At 44.7% G+C, this 19,678-nt stretch overlaps 1 protein-coding gene across 1 annotated transcript in view; it reads right to left on the reverse strand.

Moving 5' to 3' along the window:
• Positions 1 to 17,566, reverse strand: part of rcc1l (RCC1 like) — a 34,068-nt gene extending 16,502 nt beyond the window's left edge. Inside the window, exons 1-5 of the mRNA XM_083640417.1 lie at positions 17,426 to 17,566; positions 15,471 to 15,756; positions 13,593 to 13,722; positions 12,475 to 12,603; positions 4,042 to 4,108 (exon numbers count right to left, since the gene is read on the reverse strand). Coding sequence (XP_083496543.1) covers positions 4,042 to 4,108; positions 12,475 to 12,603; positions 13,593 to 13,722; positions 15,471 to 15,755 — 611 coding nt within the window. The 5' untranslated portion in view covers position 15,756; positions 17,426 to 17,566. The remainder of the gene's footprint in view (positions 1 to 4,041; positions 4,109 to 12,474; positions 12,604 to 13,592; positions 13,723 to 15,470; positions 15,757 to 17,425) is intronic.
• Positions 17,567 to 19,678: the final 2,112 nt, after the last annotated feature.

The following is a 19,678-nucleotide window of genomic DNA, read 5'->3' on the forward strand; positions in this document are numbered from 1 at the left end:
ATTTTGGTGGTCAAAGGTCAAAGGTCAAGGTCACTGTGACCTCTCGAATGCCATTTTCAAGCTTGTTAACGCGATATCTCAGGAATGCCTTGGTGGAATTTCATCAAATTTGCCTCAAACATCGACTTGGACTCAATGATGAACTGAGTAGATGTTGGTGGTCAAAGGTCAAGGTCACTGTGACCTCTCGAATGCCATTTTCAAGCTTGTTAACGCGATTTCTCAGGAAAGCCTTGACGGAATTTCATCAAATTTCCCTCAAACATCGACTTGGACTCAAGGATGAACTGATTAGATTTTGGTGGTCAAAGGTCAAGGTCACTGTGACCTCTCGAACGCCATTTTCAAGCTTCTTTTTTTTCTCCTTGATTTTTTTATCCCATTTTTATCCCCACATTAGTGCTAATTTTAATTTATTTATTCTGGTTGCTGCTCCACCCTCTGCCGATCTGGGGAGAGCCGAAACTGGCTCCATGCTTCCTCCGAGACATGGGCAGTAGCCAGCCGCTTCTTTTTACCTGACAGGAGAAGTTTCACCGGTAGGACATAGCACGTGGGAGGATCACGCTATTCCAACTATTTTTAAGCTTGTTAACGCGATATCTCAGGAATGCCTTGATGGAATTTCATCAAATTTGCCTCAAACATCGACTTGGACTCAAGCATGAACTGATTCGATTTTGGTGGTCAAAGGTCAAGGTCACTGTGACCTCTCGCATTGTTTTTATTCAGTGAATGAGCTCACGTAGGTGTGTATGGGCCTCTGTGTATGTGCATGTGCATGATCAGGACACATCAGGATGGGGCTTTGAACTTGACTATATCAAAATCAGCTCAAGTTTTCAAATTTGTTGGGATGTGTGTGTGTGTGTGTGTGTGTGTGTGTGTGTGTGTGTGTGTGTGTGTGTGTGTGTGTTTACTATGGCAGTGGTTCTCAAACTTCGAAGGTTGGAACCTCCATGTTGTATGAAGAGAGAGTGAGGTGAGAATGACCAGTTTTATCTCTGTACCTGCATTTATTTTTATTTTTTTTAGCAAGCAAAATTGCCTGTAAAACGAGAAAATGTTGCAAGCTGCTGAAAAATACTAAAAACAAAAATTTTGAAGCCTTAAGTCCAAAAAGTCTGGAGGAAGTCATTAAAAAAAGTGTCTGGGGCCCCAAAAATAGCACTTTTTTGCAGTTTATAATGGTTCTTCATGGGAAAATGACTTTTTTTTGGTCCCTAGCATGTTATGAGTGCAATTTGTAGTTTCCCGGGGCCAGAGATGACTGTAGGTACTCATGTGTGCAAATCCTTGGCCCTGCAGCTCGTACGCAGTTCGGCTGCTGCGTGGCCTCGCCTGCCCTATTGGCGGGGGGCCGGGTGCAATGTCTCCCTCTCTCTCTCCCTCAGTCTCTCTCCCTCTCCTCTCTCTCCCTCAGTCTCTCTCCCCCTCTGGCGGAAGCCATCGTCTCCGTCTGGTTCCTCCCCGATTCTACCTAATTATACTCCCATCACTTATATAGCCTCAGACTGATGACATCATCACTGAAATCTGGCTCCGTCAGGTCACCCGCAGGGGTGCTCTTTACACCCCCTGAAAGTCCACATTGCCAGATAGATAGATAGATAGATAGATAGATAGATAGATAGATAGATAGATAGATAGATAGATAGATAGATAGATAGATACTAGGCACGATTCCTAGGCTCGCTCGCTGCGCTGGCTCGCTAGGCCTCACTCGACGGCAGGTGGGCTGCTGCGTGGCCTCGTCTGCTCTATTGGCATGCGCAGCGCACATTTGCCCAACTTTGCATCACTGATTACATCATTCACTGATGACATCACAATGATGTCACAATGTCTATGGTAAATAAATGGTAAATGGCCTGCATTTATATAGCGCTTTTATCTAAAGAGCTTTACAATGTGCCTACATTCACCCATTCACACACCGAAGGCAGCCAGCTGCCACGCAGGGTGCTGGCACAGCCATCGGGAGCAATTTGGGGTTCAGTGTCTTGCCCAAGGACACTTCGACATGTGGACTGGTGGAGCCGGGGATCGAACCACTGACTTTCTGGTTGGTGGACGACGCGCTCTACCTCCTGAGCCACAGCCGCCCCAGACTGATGATCATCAGTGCCCACTTGCTCCCTTTTATAAATATAGATAGATATTACCATGTAAAATAAAGGCATTTTAATTTTGCACAAATCATACAGTGTGCCTTGGATAATTTTTTAAGAGACTTGCATTTTACAGTTTACTGAGACCATACTCCACCCATGTATGAGCCCTTAACGAAATGGAATAAGTACAGTACACCTTAAGTATCCAAAGAGCACCTGTATGTGATCACCACAAAGACCTGGTCCTGGATGAGAAATCATTGCGATGAAATTGTTTAATTCCAGTACTTAAGCTGGAGCATTTAACCAAAGTAGCGACTCAGAAAAAACTTTTTTTGAGACAAAATAAACCCTCCATGGTGATTTAACACTAACTGTTCAACATGACATGAAAACACACACCCGCTGACTATGACATTAGTGTAAAATAGGGATGCATGATGATATCGGCACGTCATCGGTATCGGCTGATAAAGGCTTTAAAATGAAATATCAGCATTGGCCCAAAAAACATTTTTGCTGATATGACAGGCCGATAAAATTGTACCCTAACCCAGGGAGAGCATCATCCAAACATGTTTAACTCATTGAATGCCATGGACGTCCTTCGACGTCCAATTAAATAGTGACGTAGAGTGCCACGGACGTCCTTCGACGTCCAATGCGTTTTTTGACGGTGGGACGTCGATCAAAGCCTTCCGCAGCTCCTGTACAACTATAGTAGCTATTGGAGGTCTATTACCTATTTTACAGAACCCTTAGGTGGCGACAGTGCTCTCCAGATTACAGAAATGTCAGGGAATACACAGCCTGAAATAGCCTTGATGAAAGAGAACCCGCTCATGCTGCAGTCTAGAGCCATGTAGATTGTTCTGGCTGCAACTGACGGTGCGTGCGAACACAGTCAATCCGCGCACACAACTGAGTCCTTCTGCCTCTGTCTGTCTGTCAGCATAGTTTCTCCACATGATTAGCCGCTAGAAAAGCAGCAGCGCGACACTGAAAAGCCAAACCTTTCACTGCAGTCCGCGTGTGGCTTCTCCATGTTGCGCTGCCTGGGAGGCGGCGCTTCCCAGGCTTCCTAGAGACGCTTGGTGCGAGGCTGTGTGTTACTAGTGTGGGGAGGAGTTTTCAGCTGAGGGGGGGGAGGGGGGGTGGGGCACGCAGGGCAGGACACAACTACACCACATCACTACATCAGAAAATATTACCGTATCTAGAGTCAGTGAATGTGCTTGAAATGCTGCATTTCACAAAAGGCTGAATATCTCAGCTTATAATTTGAAATGCCTGAAAACGCTGAAAACAACCTATCTTCTCCGGCTCATAACTAAAGAACGGAAAATGGTATCAATAAACTTTTTTTTGCTGATGATACAATAGAGTCTCCTTGTTCTTTTTGCGTGTTCGGTGTTTACATAGTAATATCACACAATATTCTGTGGGCCTCGAGAAATCACTGAAAACGCTCTGAAAACTCTGGCACTGGGAGCGTCCGTTCTCCAAAAGTGGCTGGCACTCAATGAGTTAATGAATCTTACAGTTTTGTTTGAAAGAAAATATTACATAAAAATATAAGTATATAAGTATAAGTAGTTTTCTTATTTTGCCCAGTGAATGTGAACATTTTCGATTCAGAATAACTTTATTGATCCCCGAGTGGAAATTGAGTAAGCAAAAGCATTGTATTTATGTTTGCATCTGCCAGTGGGCCATCACGAGAAGAGTAGGCATAAAAATGTGTTAATTCCACTACAGGAGAAACTTGATGTCCTCTGAAATTAGGTGGAAAATGCACACATATATCGGTAATCGGCCAAAAGAGTTGGGAAATATCAGCATATCGGATATCGTTTAAAAAATCCAATATCGTGCTTCCCTAGTCTAAAATGGTAACATTTGGTGTGCAGTGTGCATTGAGACATACCTGTAGACTTCATCTTCCACTATCTGCCTTCCACACTGGCCGTATGCATTGTTGCCCATGCTGAAAACTTTAGTGGAGAGAAAATTGAGGAGATGAGGGTGGGGGGATAAGAGATTACAGGTTATGAAAAGAAGTTATGAAATCTGATCCAGTCCAACTGTATTCCCGTGAGCCTGGTTAATGGACATGTCACAGGCTGGTTTCAATGTGTTTTCAATAAGATTTCAATGAGATCGAAGACCAGTGAAACAACTCCATAATGTTGTTGTGAACGCCAACTGTGTCACAACAAGAAGAAATGTACGAAGAGATGCTTGCTTACAGTACATTATGGTTTTACATATGGTTTGATGGACAACAAATTTCTGCCCAAGAGACCAAAACAGAAATCCAATCCAATCTAATCTAAGGATTCAATGCATTGATTTTAAGCAGCCAAGACATGCGCTGGTCTCTTTATAGAACTGCGTTGCAAATAAGATTAGCTGAAGCTGCTTCCTGGAAAATGCACTCAGAGAGGGTTCAAATTATAAAGAATGTCTTGGGACCCAAATTCACTTTGTCAAATGTACCGGGTGGTGTTCAAATGAAGCAGAATGTTTCTGGTGGAATCTAATAATAATAATAATAATAATAATAATAATAATAATACTACATTCAATTATATAGCGCTTTTCTAAATACTCAAAGTCGCTTTACAGACAATAAAATCATTTACCGTAATAGATACAGAACATAACGATAGTAATAACAATAAAACAAAGTATGTGATTTAAAATTGGATGAGTTATAATGATGGAGGGGAGGATGACGGGGAGGGCGTTCCAGAGGGAGAGTGCAGCAAATGAAAAGGCCCTGTCGCCCCAGGTGCGGAGCTTGGTCCTCGGGGTTATCAGGCTGTTAGTGTCAGCAGACCTGAGGCGACGGGTAGGGGTGTGGCGGAGGAGGAGGTCGGAGAGGTAGGGAGGGGCCAGGTTGTTGAGGGCTTTGTAGGTGGTGAGTAGTATTTTGAAGTCTATCCGGTGTTTGACTGGGAGCCAGTAGAGGTTGTGAAGGACAGGGGTGATGTGATCTCGGCGACGGGTGGAGGTGAGCAGGCTAGCAGCGGAGTTCTGGACATATTGCAGTTTATTGAGAATTTTGTTTGGTGAGCCGTAGAGGATGCTGTTACAGTAGTTGAGTCTGGAAGTTATGAGGGCATGGATAAGGGTTTCGGCAGCGTAAGGGGACAGGGAAGGACGGAGGCGGGCAATGTTCCTGAGGTGAAAGAATGCAGTTTTGGTGATGTGGTTGACATGGGGAAGGAATGAGAGGGTGGGGTCAAGGATGATTCCAAGGTTGCGGATGTGGGTGGAGGGGGTGACGATGGAGCCATCAATGTTAAGAGAGAAAGTCTGAGCGGATCGGGTGAGGGAGTTTGGGCCAATGATTAGAATTTCAGATTTATTGCAGTTGAGTTGGAGAAAGTTTTGTTGCATCCAAGTTTTTATGTCTGTAAGGCAGGTGGTGAGGGTGGAGTGGGTGGATGAGGTGATGGTCTTGGAGTAGAGGTAGAGTTGGGTGTCATCTGCGTAACAGTGGAAACGGAGGCCATGGTGACGGAGAATTTGACCAAGGGGAACTTAGGTACAGGATGAAGAGGAGGGGGCCGAGTACTGAACCTTGGGGGACACCATGAGTGACTGGGGCAGTGGAGGATTGGCAGTGGTTTATGGAGATGTATTGATGTCTGTCAGAGAGGTAGGAGGTGAGCCAGGAAAGGACGGTGCTGGAAATACCAAGGGAGCGAAGGCGTGAAAGGAGGATGGAATGGTTGATGGTGTCAAAGGCGGCGGTGAGGTCGAGGAGGATGAGGATGGTGAGGGAGCCGGAGTCAGCAGAGAGGAGTATGCCATTGGTGATTTTCAGTAGTGTTGTTTCTGTGCTGTTTGGTGCGGAAGCCGGATTGGAAGGGTTCGTAGATGTTATTGTTTTCAAGGTGGGATTTGAGTTGAGTGGCGACGGCTCGTTCAAGGACTTTGGACAGGAAGGGGAGGTTGGATATGGGCCGGAAGTTGTTGGGGATGTCGGGGTCGAGACCAGGTTTTTTCAGTAAGGGGGTAACGGCAGCAAGCTTGAGGGAGGGGGGTACGAGACCAGTGGACAGGGAGGAGTTGATTATGTTGGTGATGAGGCAAGCCTTGACTAGGGAGGTGGGGATGGGGTCGAGGGCACAGGTTGATGATCTCATCGGGGGGGGGGGTCAGGTTGAAGGTCAGGGGGGGTTGCGGGTGAGGAGGCGGTCAGCTGGCGGTGGATTGTGTCGATTTTGGTTTGGAAAAATGACAGAAAGGAGTTACATTTGCTGGTGGTGAAGGAGTTGGAGATGGTGTCCATGGGCATGAGGAGTTTGTTAATGGTGGAGAAGAGAGTTTTGGGGTTGTTGGAGCCGGATTGGATGATGGAGGAGTAGTGGGAAGAGCGAGCAGAGTTGAGGGCATCTTTGTATTGTTGTTGGTGAAGTTTGTAGGCATTCAAGTGAACAGTGTGTCCGGTTTTATTGACAAGTCTTTCCAGTTGGTGGCCCTTGGCTTTGAGGTGACGGAGTTGATCGGTGTACCAAGGGGTGGAGTGGGTGAAGGAGCCAAGTTTGGTTTTTGTGGGAGCAATATCATCAAGACAGGAGGAGAGTGCAGCATTGTAGTGGTTGACCAGTTCAGTGACAGAGGCGTTTGGAGTGAGGGCTGGGTCGGAGATGGTGTCGGCCAGGATGGAGGAGAGGGAGGAGGGGTTTATGGACTTGATTGCAGAACGTGATGGTGCGTTCGTGTTTGATGAGCGGGGTGGGGATGTCAATGTCCAGAGTGATAGCCAGGTAGTCGGAGATGGTGAGGTCAGTGGTAGTGATGGTGAGGCCAGAGGTGCAGACCAGGTCCAGTGTGTGTCCTTTTCTGTGTGTGGGGAAATCAATGTGTTGGGTGATGTTGAAATAATGTAAAATGTCCAGTAGTTCTGCTGTGGATTTGCACTCTGGGGAGTCGACGTGGATGTTGAAGTCACCTAATAGAAGAAGAGATGGGGATATGGCACAGAGCTGGTTAAGGAATTCGGAAACGTCAGAGGGAAATGCAGGGTTTGGCTTGGGGGGACGTTAAATGGCAGCAGTGACAAGGGGTTTGGGGCCAGACAGTTTGAAAGCAAGATGATCAAATGAGGGAGGAGTGGGAATGGATATTGCAGTAGTTTTGATGGATTGTCGATGTAATGTTGCAATTCCACCGCCACGCCCATCCTGGCGTGGCTTGTCCAAGTAGGTAAATGGTAAATGGCCTGCATTTATATAGCGCTTATATCCAAAGCGCTTTACAGTCAGTAGGTACATTCACCCATTCACACACCGATGGCGGCAGGTTACCACGCAGGGTGCTGGCACACCAACGGGAGCAATTTGGGGTTCAGTGTCTTGCCCAAGGACACTTCGGCATGCAGACTGGAGGAGCCGAGAATCAAACCACCGACCTCTTTTATCCAAGCGATTTTATCCTCAACCAGACAGGTGCAGTCTGGTTGAGGGAGAAATATTCAGAGGGTTTATGCCAGGTTTCAGTTAAACAGAGAAAGTCCCGTTTATTGTCAGTGATGAATTAATTGGGGATGGGGCCCTTATGGCTCATTTCCACCACATATAACAGCACAGTACAGTGCTGTTTTTTCCACCGCAGGTAGAAGCGCGATCCCGCTCCGCTCGACAAATGGTCTCATTCCACCACTAAAAACTATCCCAGCCCGGGTTGTATTGGGGTCGAGTCGTGCTACTTTTCGTACCTGCCTCGTCGTGGTTCTATTCTGTGAACCCGGGTTCATACGGTGACGTGAAAACATTGTTGACGACTGATTGGTCAGGCAGAATCGTGTTTACTCTGTCTACTGACTGTCAATGCAATGCTGGCGGCTGCATACCAGTTTAGTGGGCTTACCTTCTCTTCTGTTATGTATATTTCCATCAGTCTTTTGTGTTGCTGCCTTCGCCTCCGGTGAAATAAAATCGTGGCGGGTGTTCAATTGTCTGAGAGAGAAAAAAGTCCGCTGCTCATGGAGCTCCTGTAGCTGAGTGCAGGCTGCAGCGCTCCGCTAGGCCGCAGCGGGTGTTTGGTGAAGCCGCGGTCTTGCCTGGTGAGAGGCCGCGGGGTACAGGCTTCACTCTGTTGCGCCTCTCCCGTCCCCGCACAGCGCAGCGCATGCCTGTGAGTTTGACTAACTACAAAGTGATATCCATTCTCCTGGCCGATTGTCACATTTGCCCATGTACACTGTAGGTCATTTAGAGGCACCAGTATTTCATAAACAGTTTAAAAGTTCTGTGGATGGATTTAATTGTAACGTTATGTTATAGCCTACTTCGGCTATAAGCGAAGGACAGATATGCGGTCGCTATGACGACCAGCTGTGGGCGGGGGTGGGTGGGGGCAGATGATCCGCGGTGGAAGCAAAACGTCCATCGGGCCGAAACGATTAGAGCCGAGTGGTGACGAGCTGTGCAGGGCAGTAAAATGTGGTGGAAATGAGCCAATAGACTGCTTCAATAGCAAGTTTACTCGCCTCCGCCCACACCTGGTCGTCATAGCGACCGCATATCTGCCCTCCGCCCATAGCCGAAGTAGGCTATAACGTATAACGTTAAAATTAAATCCATACATGGAACTTTTATACTGGTTATGAAATACTGGTGCCTCTAAATGACCTACAGTGTACATGGGCAAATGTGACAATCGGCCAGGAGAATGTATATCACTTTGTTCTTACTCAAACTCACATGTATGTGCTGCGTGGGGGACGGGAGTTACGCTACAGGGAGAATGGAAGCCACCCCGGCGGCAACTCACCAGGCAAGACCGCAGCTTCGCTAAACCCCCGCCTCCGGCCTAGCGGAGCCGACGTAGCACACAACTTACAAAGGACTTCCCGAGGAGCAGACTTTTTCGCTCTCAAAACAATTGAAAACCACCGTCATGTTAACACATTCACTGCCAGCCGTTTTTTTTTTACTGTAGGTAGCTTCTGCCAAGCCGTTTTTTGAGGATTCTGGCTCATTTTACAAGAGCCGAGGATAATTTTCTGCTTGGACTTTGTGAACACAAAGTTCACAAAAGTACTAATAGAATGTGTGCTTTCTCTGTCTAAAAGAGTTAGTTTGTAGAGTTAGTAGTTATGTAGATATTAGCCGTTGAGTACAGCATGGTTTCAGCGTCTGAGACAGGAAGCTGAGATAATCGCAGTTTTGTGAAATTCAATCAAACAGGCAGAACAGTCACTTTAACCATTTATTTTTGGCATCAGTGAGAGATCAGACATCTGAACAATATAGTTCTGAACACCCTCTCCTTCAAACTCCTCCCTCCGTGGGCGTGTCTGGTGGCGTTTGTCACAAGCCAGTTTCTCCTGCCTGTCTGAGCAGTGAGCAGCCTCCCTCTCTGGCGGCCCCTCGTCGGCGAGTGTGGCGAGTGTGGACTGTGGATGGGGCTCAATCGTTTCTTGGATTTTCGGTTGAGAGCTTTGATGAAGCTTTGTGCGATTCTAGGCTTTATGCTGCCCACCCAGTCTATTTTTGGAACCCCCCACCGTTGTGCGCCCGTGTGCAGCAGCGTGAAAGCGTTTTCGCCTACAGTATGAGAATGAGGCTCGTTCGTTTGTGGGTTTTCGGAATGCGTGCGATTCTGGCCTTTCTGCGGGTGTTTCAAAGTGTGTTTCACCCATAATCTATTATGCAAATTTGCAATCCCCCACGCCAGCACCGCTCTCCGCTCTCGGTGTGCTGCTGCTGGCGCGGCCGCTCTCGGGCGAGTCTGGTGACTGATGACTGTAAAATCGCCAAGCCATTTCCTTGAGAATGGCTTCCTCCCGCGGCTGTTTTTGGTTGGCTTTCTCTCTGTCGGGAGAGCACTGTCGCCACTTAGTTGGTCGGTAAAATAGATTATACACATTCAATACTTCCAATATTTTTATAGGAGACGTGGGGGGCATTGATCCACGTAGCACCGTCAAAAAAAAAAATTTTTTTTTTTTGACGTCTCAACTCGTCATTGGCAGTGAACGGTTGGATTGTGTTTGACGAGTCAACTCGTCATTGGCAGTGAACGTGTTAAAACTGAGCAACAAGATCTATTTTATTTCATCAGAGCCGAAGGCAGCAACACAAAAGACTGATGGAAATAACAGAAGAGAAGGTAAGCCCCACTAAACTGGTATCCAGCATTGACAGTAGATACAGTAAACACGATTCTGCCTAACCAATCAGTCGTCTGCAGTGTTTTCACGTCACCATATGGTACCAGCTGGAAACTCAACAAAGCAGGGACCAAAACTAGCACGACTCAACCCCGAGTGTCCAGGTTTTTGATCGGTGGAATGAGACAAAAGAGCGAGACGAGCTGGGCGGGGCCGCGATGATACCAGTGGTGGAAATGGGCCATTAGTGTTTAGGGATCGGGTGTTAAAAAGTGCAAATTTGAGATGTGATTGTGTCTGGGTGGGCTGGATTACTTTGGTCAGTGAACGTAAGGAGGCGGAGTGAACGTGGGGTTTGTTGTGATGACGTAATGGATCTGCGACTATGTGAGCGGGTGACCAGATGGACGGGATGGAGTGGTCAGATGAGTGTAACGGTGTTGTGTTGGTGGTACTTACAGCAACCCATGTTAAGGGCTTGCCCAGGGGTGGATTCGAACTGCCGAGCTTCGGCTTGCTGGATGTACACGCTAACCACGTCACCAAGAGAGCTAGCTCCCTTGCCGGAGCTGATTAATGTGCCTTTAAACTGGGGGAGTGAGTTTAACCAACCTACTCGCTACCACTCGGGACTCACGAGGATTCACTTCAGTTACATGAGGAGTAAACAAAGTGTCGGCGTGAGCCTCTATGGATGTATCTGGGTCGGCGTAACAGTCCAAGGTGTTTGATGGCGGAGATGCACAGAGGTGGATTGATGAGGTTGTTGAGTTAGTTAGTTCGTTTTTCTTATCGATCCTAGTGGAATTCGTATGGGTAATAAACATGTTTTTCCCCAGCCAAAGTGAAGCTGCTTGATTCACTTAGGTTGTAGGAAGAATTAAAGCCCCGACACAATTTTTTTAATTATAAAACTTTGTTTGATTCCCCATTGAGGTGAATTAACATTTGCTGCCATAAAAAAATGCAGTGCTTAGAAGAAGCCCAAGTTGTGGACAGGCCTTTTACAAACTACCAATTAAGCAGCACTTATTTCAACTCTTAGGGGCACTTTACACGAGGATGGTTTCCTATGGAAACGGGGAATTATTTTATCGTTAGTGCCTCCCTTTTAGACGGCGACGGCGAATTCGCGCTTAGGAAACGAGACATTTTGGAACCACCCTCCAGAGTGGAATTGTTTAGAGATGCTCCCCGCTGAGCAGGGCTGAGGGCTCCATGTAATCGCTTTGGAACGGCACATTTCAGAAACTCTGATGTGCCTGCACACGCGACACACGCGATTACGCCATAGCCGTGCGCGAGTTGACAACCAAATAAAACGTCAGTATGAATGAAGTTTGGCAACATTCAGAATTAAGCTACACTGCGGCCAACTTCAGTTACATGTTCAGAACGTTACTGCTGCGAGGAGCCGATGGCTGTACCCGGTCGGCATTTAACGTTATAGTTACAAAGCACATCGACAGTGCTTTCTCACTGCCGGTAGCAGTAGGGGCTTGACAGATCACAGTCAGCGCTCCCGGTCCTCGCTGCTCATTAAAGATTTCCAATAGGCATTATTCTGATAAACTGGTCACATATATGTTACATTCTCACCCGACAAATATTAAAACTTTAAAATAGTTTGCGTTTTTTTAGCTTGAAAAAAGCTTTTTGGCAAGTCTAAATGACTGCGGAAAGCGTACTCTATTTCTGCGTTTAAAACCGGAAAGATGATTACGAAATTACGTCATGCAGTAAGCGTCCTTGTATGGGCAAAGAATAAGGTGATCACACTGCCACCTAGTGACCTGGCATGTACATTACAGCGTTTTAAAAATTCAACAGCGCTCATGTAAACAGGGAGAAGGTGTGAAGGAAAAGGTGTGAAGGAAACGCTATTGTGTCGTTTCTTTCAGAAACTGTCCTCGTGTAAAGGGCCCCTTATTCCCAAAAACCTCTTCCACCAAAATACAGCATGGATTGCGGTAATGAGCAGCATGAATCAATAGTGAATGCTTCGGTTTTATTGTAATGAAACGCTGCTTGGTGGATTATCTATGAACTAAATTTACAAGAAAATCCTATGATTCATGACAGTCCCAAATCATGTTCTACCAGGTCAGCACCATTGCCGATAAGAAAGCCAAATGAAAGTTTGGCGTGACATTCTCTCCGTACACAAGTGAACAGGGGCTAGCTATGGGTTTGGTTTCATGTTGGTACAGAAATTGTGCCTTCTCTTACCACCTTCTTGGTCTGTGAGCACCAGAGAATGGGCCCGGCCACATGCAACCTGAACGACTCTGGTCTGCACAGGGTTAGCAAACGGCAGCGCCACCGGGGAGGGCTCCAGCACATAGTCATAGGTCTCCTCTAGAAAACAGAGAAGTAGGTAAGGTAAGGCCATGGGCTTCAGCACATAGTCATAGCTATGATCTAGCAGATAAGTAGGTAAACTAAGGCCATGGGCTCCAGCACATAGTCATAGCTCTGATCTAAAAAACAGATAAGTAGGTAAGGTAAGGCATGGGCTCCAGCACATAGTCATAGCTCTGATCTAAAAAACAGATAAGTAGGTAAGGTAAGGCATGGGCTCCAGCACATAGTCATAGCTCTGATCTAAAAAACAGATAAGTAGGTAAGGTAAGGCATGGGCTCCAGCACATAGTCATAGCTCTGATCTAAAAAACAGATAAGTAGGTAAGGTAAGGCATGGGCTCCTCTGATCTAGAAAACAGATAAGTAGGTAAGGTAAGGCATGGGCTCCAGCACATAGTCATAGCTCTGATCTAGAAAACAGATAAGTAGGTAAGGTAAGGCATGGGCTCCAGCACATAGTCATAGCTCTGATCTAGAAAACTGAGGAGTATGTAAGGTAAAGGCAGATGATTAATTTAGGTCTCCATCTACTACTCAGTTATTTTTATTTTTATTACAAACAAACTGGAAATGTAAAATGCATCACTTCCTGTGCAGCAGATTTTCCCAGGAAAGAGCTACCACACCCCAGGTGTTTAGAAGAGACGAGTGTTTACATGCACACAATAATCAGGTAATGGCAATAATCTGATTGATGCATTTACATGCACTTTAGTAAGTAGCAGGAATGCGCCTCAAAGTCTACAAGTCCAAGTGTGGACTGAGATTGGGCCATGCACTGAATAAAACAGAAGACTAAGCAAAAAGATGGGTGTGTTTATCGGATTTATCATTATCTGATAATGGCCTTTATCCGATAAAGCATATTGGACTAAATCACTGATAACGATTGGTTCATTAGTGTGCATGTAAACACACTCAATGTTAGCCACTGCAGGCTAAAAGCTTTTCTGTGTTGCTCAGCAGTATGGTGAGTGTCTTACGGCGGCTGTGCTGGCTGCGCTGGAAGCCCAGCTGAGAGTCCTTGTTGAGGCCCATTCCCCACAGCTTGGTCACGTCTTTGGTGGAGGAGGCAATCAGAGTGAAGCCATAACCACAAGCAGCTGAAGAGATCTAAGGAGAAAGAAGAGCAGGGAGTGAGTCCATCAGCGCAAAACAAATTCCCGCATGGCCCACGCATCACACATAATCAACAGACTTGTCAACATCAGTAATGAAGTACTTGCATTGAAGATTTGAATTATAGTAGCTACCGTAGCTTATATCAGCTACAGTGTCTATAAAAATATGAATAGAAACAGACATCAAAAGTGCTTCAAAAAGACAATACTTGTTGCAAAAAGAAACGTGAACATTTGGTAGGCTGAAAAAAATAGGGGTGGGGGAAAAAATCGATTCACTTAAGTATTGCGATTTTTAATGTCCCGATTTTTTGAATCGATCTTTTATTCCAGAATCGATAATCGTGTCATTTTTTTCTGTTTATGTATGAAATGTTACCACTTTCATCCAGCACATTATAGAGCGCTTCCCTCTGCTCCGTGGCTCATACAGCCAATCATGTACCTTGTTAGTACAAGTGACACGGAAACAGCCAATCATTTAACAGACAAACTCCGAGTGCACCCGCCCCATGCCCCCACTCACACACAGCTAATCATATCCCTTGACAATGGTGGCATTGCTAGTGACGCGATGGGGGTCAAAAAAAAAAAAAAAAAAAAAAAAATCCCAAATCCCAAATCCGTGGCGGGCCAAAACAAACAGGGCCCCAAATTGGTCAGCACTGCTGTAGACTGTAGAGCAGGGATGGGCAACTTTGATGATAGAGAGGGCCACACAAAAGAAACCTCGCTACCAGAGGGCCAGGCACTTCCACCAGTAGCCTACTGTAACACCATCACTCCCAATTATAGCTACTAATTTGATGAAAAGGACTGGTAATCAAAGTTTATTATACCAACATTTATATTTTTCATATTCAAATTCAGATGACACGTGAAACTTTGCGCTAGCTTTAAAACAGCCCGCTACAGCAATTTGATGGGGTACATCACCCAAATATGGGATATTAATCAGATTAGTAATGTTGCATGTGCAATGTGCATCCTGGATATAGTTTGTTACAATAGCGTCAGTTCAAATGCTAACGTTAAACAGTATGTGGATGGACAATGCTAACACCATTAGCGCCATGTTCTGGGTTGTACAGTAAAATAAAAACACAGATTTTGGTGGTCTAACCTAACCTAACCAAAAACGTCCGCCTTGTTAAAATAATAATAATAATAATAATAATACGCAGGGGCAGGGTGGGAATTTCGTTGTTTTAGGGGCAAGGCCATTTGGGCTTCGCCGTTGTCGCATATTTTTTTAGGGCACAAGGCCACCTGCCAGGGCACAAAGGCCATTGCTCTATTGACATCGTGAAGAGGGATTTTTCTGAAAATGTATGTTAAAATGAGCCAATTACACATCCTTTGCATAGGGCAGGTTACATTAAACTGAGATCACTGATGCTTTTAAAACAACTTATAGTAGCAGGCTGGTAGCAGGACACTGCCAAGGTGGCCTTAAGGATCTCAGGGGATCACAGCCAGAAGGAGGGGCAACGGTCGGAGGCCATGGCCTCCATGTAATTCCCAACCTGCCCCGGGCCCACACTGGCCGCTAGTTGCCCACCCCTGCAGAGTGATGAGTCTACATGAACTATAACACAGCGGATTACAGTACAATAAAAATCAATAGTCTGATCAAAACTCTAATCTGATTTGTTTGTCGGTTGATTAAAAAAAATGTGGCTCCATATGAATGAGCTTGTATTTAAATATGTCTGAAAGGTCTGATGGAATTTCGTTTACCTGATCTTCAGTGTCCAGGCGGTAAGGAGTGAGTTGGTATTTGCGAGGCTTCTTCCTGCCACTATCAGGCACTACAAAGCTTGGAATACCTAGAGCACCAGTGAAACTAAATCCCCATACAAACACTTTGTGGTTGGGTGTTTTCCGTTCCCCAACATACTGGAAAACTGGACTGTCTTCGGTTTTCTCCTGCGGCCTGGGTGCTTTGCTGAGAGTCGCATAACCACAAACTTCATGCCTTAACTTCCTGTGTCGGGCACACAGTCGCACACATGGCAAAGCCATGCTGCAGGAAGAAAAGAGACATGAGTGGTCAGAACTTCAGGTAATAGTTTGAGATTGGAATTTTTTTGAATATTTCTCAGAGGCAGAGCTGTTCTGGAGGCACAAATAATGATTGGTTGTTGAGTTGAACCTCAATGGAGAGTTGGAGACACCCTCATTATTCATGATCAAGTTAAAAAAAATCTGGTGTATTTCATATGAATGTGATTTGTGCCCCTGAAACTAAATTTGAACAAGGGACTTATAGCATGTGGGTTTATAATTACTTTATCGTAGGCTACATATCTCCTATGGTATCCCTATAATATTCCTATTGGAATTTATAGTGTTTCTGTATAGTTGTATGATATCCATTTCAATTTTCAGATTAGATTACTCATGTGATTACTCATGTGATTTGTGCCCCTGAAACTAAATTTGAACAAGGGACTTATAGCATGTGGGTTTATAATGACCTCATCGTACATATCTCCTATGGTATCCCTATAATATTCCTATAGGACGAATCAGCGTGACGTCACTTGCCACCCAGAAATGCGGAACATTGCGGCAGATAATAGTATGAGTTGTGCCAAACAAACGTTAATATCTCAAAAACTATACAGGACATCGCTTATATTTTGACATTCTGAGTGAGAGCAGAAGTAGCTCAAGAGTTTGATGTATAATATATTGATGTATAATATGCATGTTGTGTTAAAGTTGTGTGAACTGTTGCAGTTTTTAAAATGTAAACAGAGTTAACTGGCTAGAGTCAGACACTCAAGCCTTGCGTCACTTGGGCTCCATAGGGTTCCATTGCCACCCAGTATGCTGTTTGTTTACCAAAATGCTGCTCGGCTGATCCCTCGTATAGGAATTTATAGTGTTTATAGTGTGTATAGTGTTATAGTGTGTATAGTTGTATGATATCCATTTCAATTTTAAGATTAACGTTAGATTACTCATTAATTTGAATATTATGTAATAAATATATTAAACATGAATTTGAATAAATGTGAAATGACTTGTAGAAATTCAAGATTCAAGATTGATTAATACTCAAACAAATGACCCCACCTTTGCAGAAATACAAGCTACAGGTAAATAGTCGTGCGTTCCTTTATAGCAAAATAACTGGGATGTGGAGGCTAAACGACGTCACATCCGTTTTGTTAGGGTTAGTTTACCATGATAGGTATTTTAGCTTAGCCGCACATAACAAATATTCGCACTATGTGAATCAAATAATATTTATGGATCATAAAGGCAGTTATGATGATTGAAAACGGTAGTTTGCTTCTTCTTCTTTTTTTACTTAAAAACTGTTATCGTATTCCTCGGTACAACTAATTTAGACAATCATTATGATAATATCACTAGACTAATTTGACTTTCAAGCCTAAAGTTAATGAGATTGTGAACTATGAGATGTCCTCTGCCTCTCTCATGCAGTCTGACAATTTGAAGTCGTATTATCTATATGCAAAGGGGGTAACGTTACATGATGACAGTCCATTGATAGTCCAAGATATGCCATTATTGATGTCTGTCTAAATTCGAAATCCCTGATCCAAAGCATTAAACGTCACTGAGAGTGCAGCATGCTAGCTAGCTACGCCTGTTTACATTCTCACATACAGTCACTGTGCTAAAGTTAGCTTAACTAACGTTAACGTTACATAGCTTACCTTTTGCTTCCTGACAGATTCAGCGCATAAGATTTGTTTCACAAGCAGGACAATTTAAAACTCTAATTCGTAAGGTACAGCTGTCGTGAGCAAAAAGACAGGGGACGGATGGAGGGGAACGCCTTGCTAGCTAGCGAGAACAGCTCCGGCCAGAGGCAGTACAGAGCACGCCCTACAGATCACGCCCCCTAAGTACATCGCACGCCCACTATCGTCGTCGTCTTCTTCTTATTTTAGGTTTTATGGCAGTTGGCAAACATATAGTGCATTACCGCCATCTACTGAAATGTAGTAATTCCACAGTTATATAGACTGTAGGCTAGAGTAGCTATTTGAATATAGACTGTAGGCTACAGTAGGCCTATATAAAATTAGACTGTAGGCTAGAGTATTTAAATATAGACTGTAAACTACAGTATATAAATATAGACTGCAGGCTACAGTATATAGACTGTAGGCTACATAGGCCACAGTAGGCTATAGACTGTATGCTACAGTAGATCAATATTGGCTGGACTCTGTGCCCTGTGATCTCACCCTCTATATAGAGTAAAGCAGGTGCTGACATCACCTGGCACAAAGACAGCCAATAAGAGAAGGCCTGTTCAGTAGGCTACCCTACTTTTCATCATTAGGTTTCAGGCTTTGGGTTTGGGTGTTACTCTTTAAAGTGTAACTTACCCCCAAAACACTTTTTTTCAGCTTTTAACCAATATACAGTATATGACTTTGGGGGTGGTGTGTGAAGAATTCTGGTCAAAATGTCCACATTTGAGACCAAACTGTTACCATTGTACCATTTGTATCATTTTCAGCAGCATAAGTTCCCTCTATGCAGACTGTAGGCTACAGTAGCTATATAGCCTACATATAGACTGCAGGCTACAGTATAGACTGTAGGCTACATAGGCCACAGTAGGCTATAGACCCCTTATACAGCTGTCAACATTGGAGCTGCGCGCGCATCGTGTAGGCAAAAAGCCGTGAGCCCAGCATTGACTTGACAGACACAGAGAACTGTGTAAAAGCCCCGCTGTCAGGACTGCTCTGTGCCCATCTGCGACACACAGTTAGATTTTTGTTTTAAAATGCAGTTCTCGGCTTACTACCACAGCTTATCGCCTAGTGATAAGCAATGTTATGCATCGAAATTAACGTTGGTTAATGGGATATGTCTTACAGACCCATACGCACTGGCGCTGTCAATTGGCCAAGCCTAGTGGCCAGCAATACATATCGTGCATTCCTTTATAACTGGGGATAGCGTAGATAATTATTCTGTAACTTGCAAAGATATATTGTTATGTTGATAATGCACACAACTCAATAATGATATTATTTAACATTACTTGGTTGTTAACTAACCGAGCGATGTGGCTGTTACTAGCAGCCTACAGCTACAGCTTACCTGATATGAAATGAGCGAGCACTGCAAAGTCGGGCATTTTTAACGATTTCCTCTTTCGGCTTGCAACCAAAGACACCTACGGTTAGCATTAAAAGCAGTATGAGTTGACGGGATTCGGTAAAACTTTAGTCCTTGCTTTGTTGATAGTGTAACAGACTGTTCAGTGTTGTGTTGTGTTCTATTGCGTGTGTGCGAGGCTGTGTATGTTCCCTCGAGTTGCCTTAGAACAGGATATGTGGGGAGAAGCTTGTTATAACGTTACAGCCTGGCTCTATCGTTTATTATTTTATTAACCAAGTGTGAATAGGCGGACCCGAATACTCTGCTACAATAGCTTTCCGATTCTGGCATCGCACTGCACAACACGAAGACATGTCTTGCTCGAATAGTTTTCGGGCCACTGGAAAACTACTTGACAGGGCTGCGCGGAGTCTGTCTTTCTGCCTCCGTCTTGCGCATCGACGCTGCGTGATGTCAGTGTGACGTAGTCGTATAAGGGGTCTATATAAATATAGACTGTATGCTACAGTAGATCAATATAAACTGTAGGTTACAGTATATAAATATAGACTGCAGGCTACAGTATAGACTGTAGACTACAGTAGACTATATGGGCTAATTTAAAAAAAATTGTGAAGGGTCCAATATGAATGTTCTGTTTACACGTTTTTGACAGGGCTATGTAGGTGTGAGTGGAGGTCTCGATGGCGACCAATAATTCTGACTGTCACTTCTAGTTAGATCTTTACTTTAAATGCTATCCATAGCACATTTACCTGCTAACTTCTCAGTTTTATATTGTGGCGACTCTGGGTTTAGGTAGGAACTGATGTGGAGGGTGGTTC

This window comes from Poromitra crassiceps (assembly GCF_964638095.1).
Source record: "Poromitra crassiceps genome assembly, chromosome: 1".
NCBI lineage: Eukaryota > Metazoa > Chordata > Actinopteri > Beryciformes > Melamphaidae > Poromitra > Poromitra crassiceps.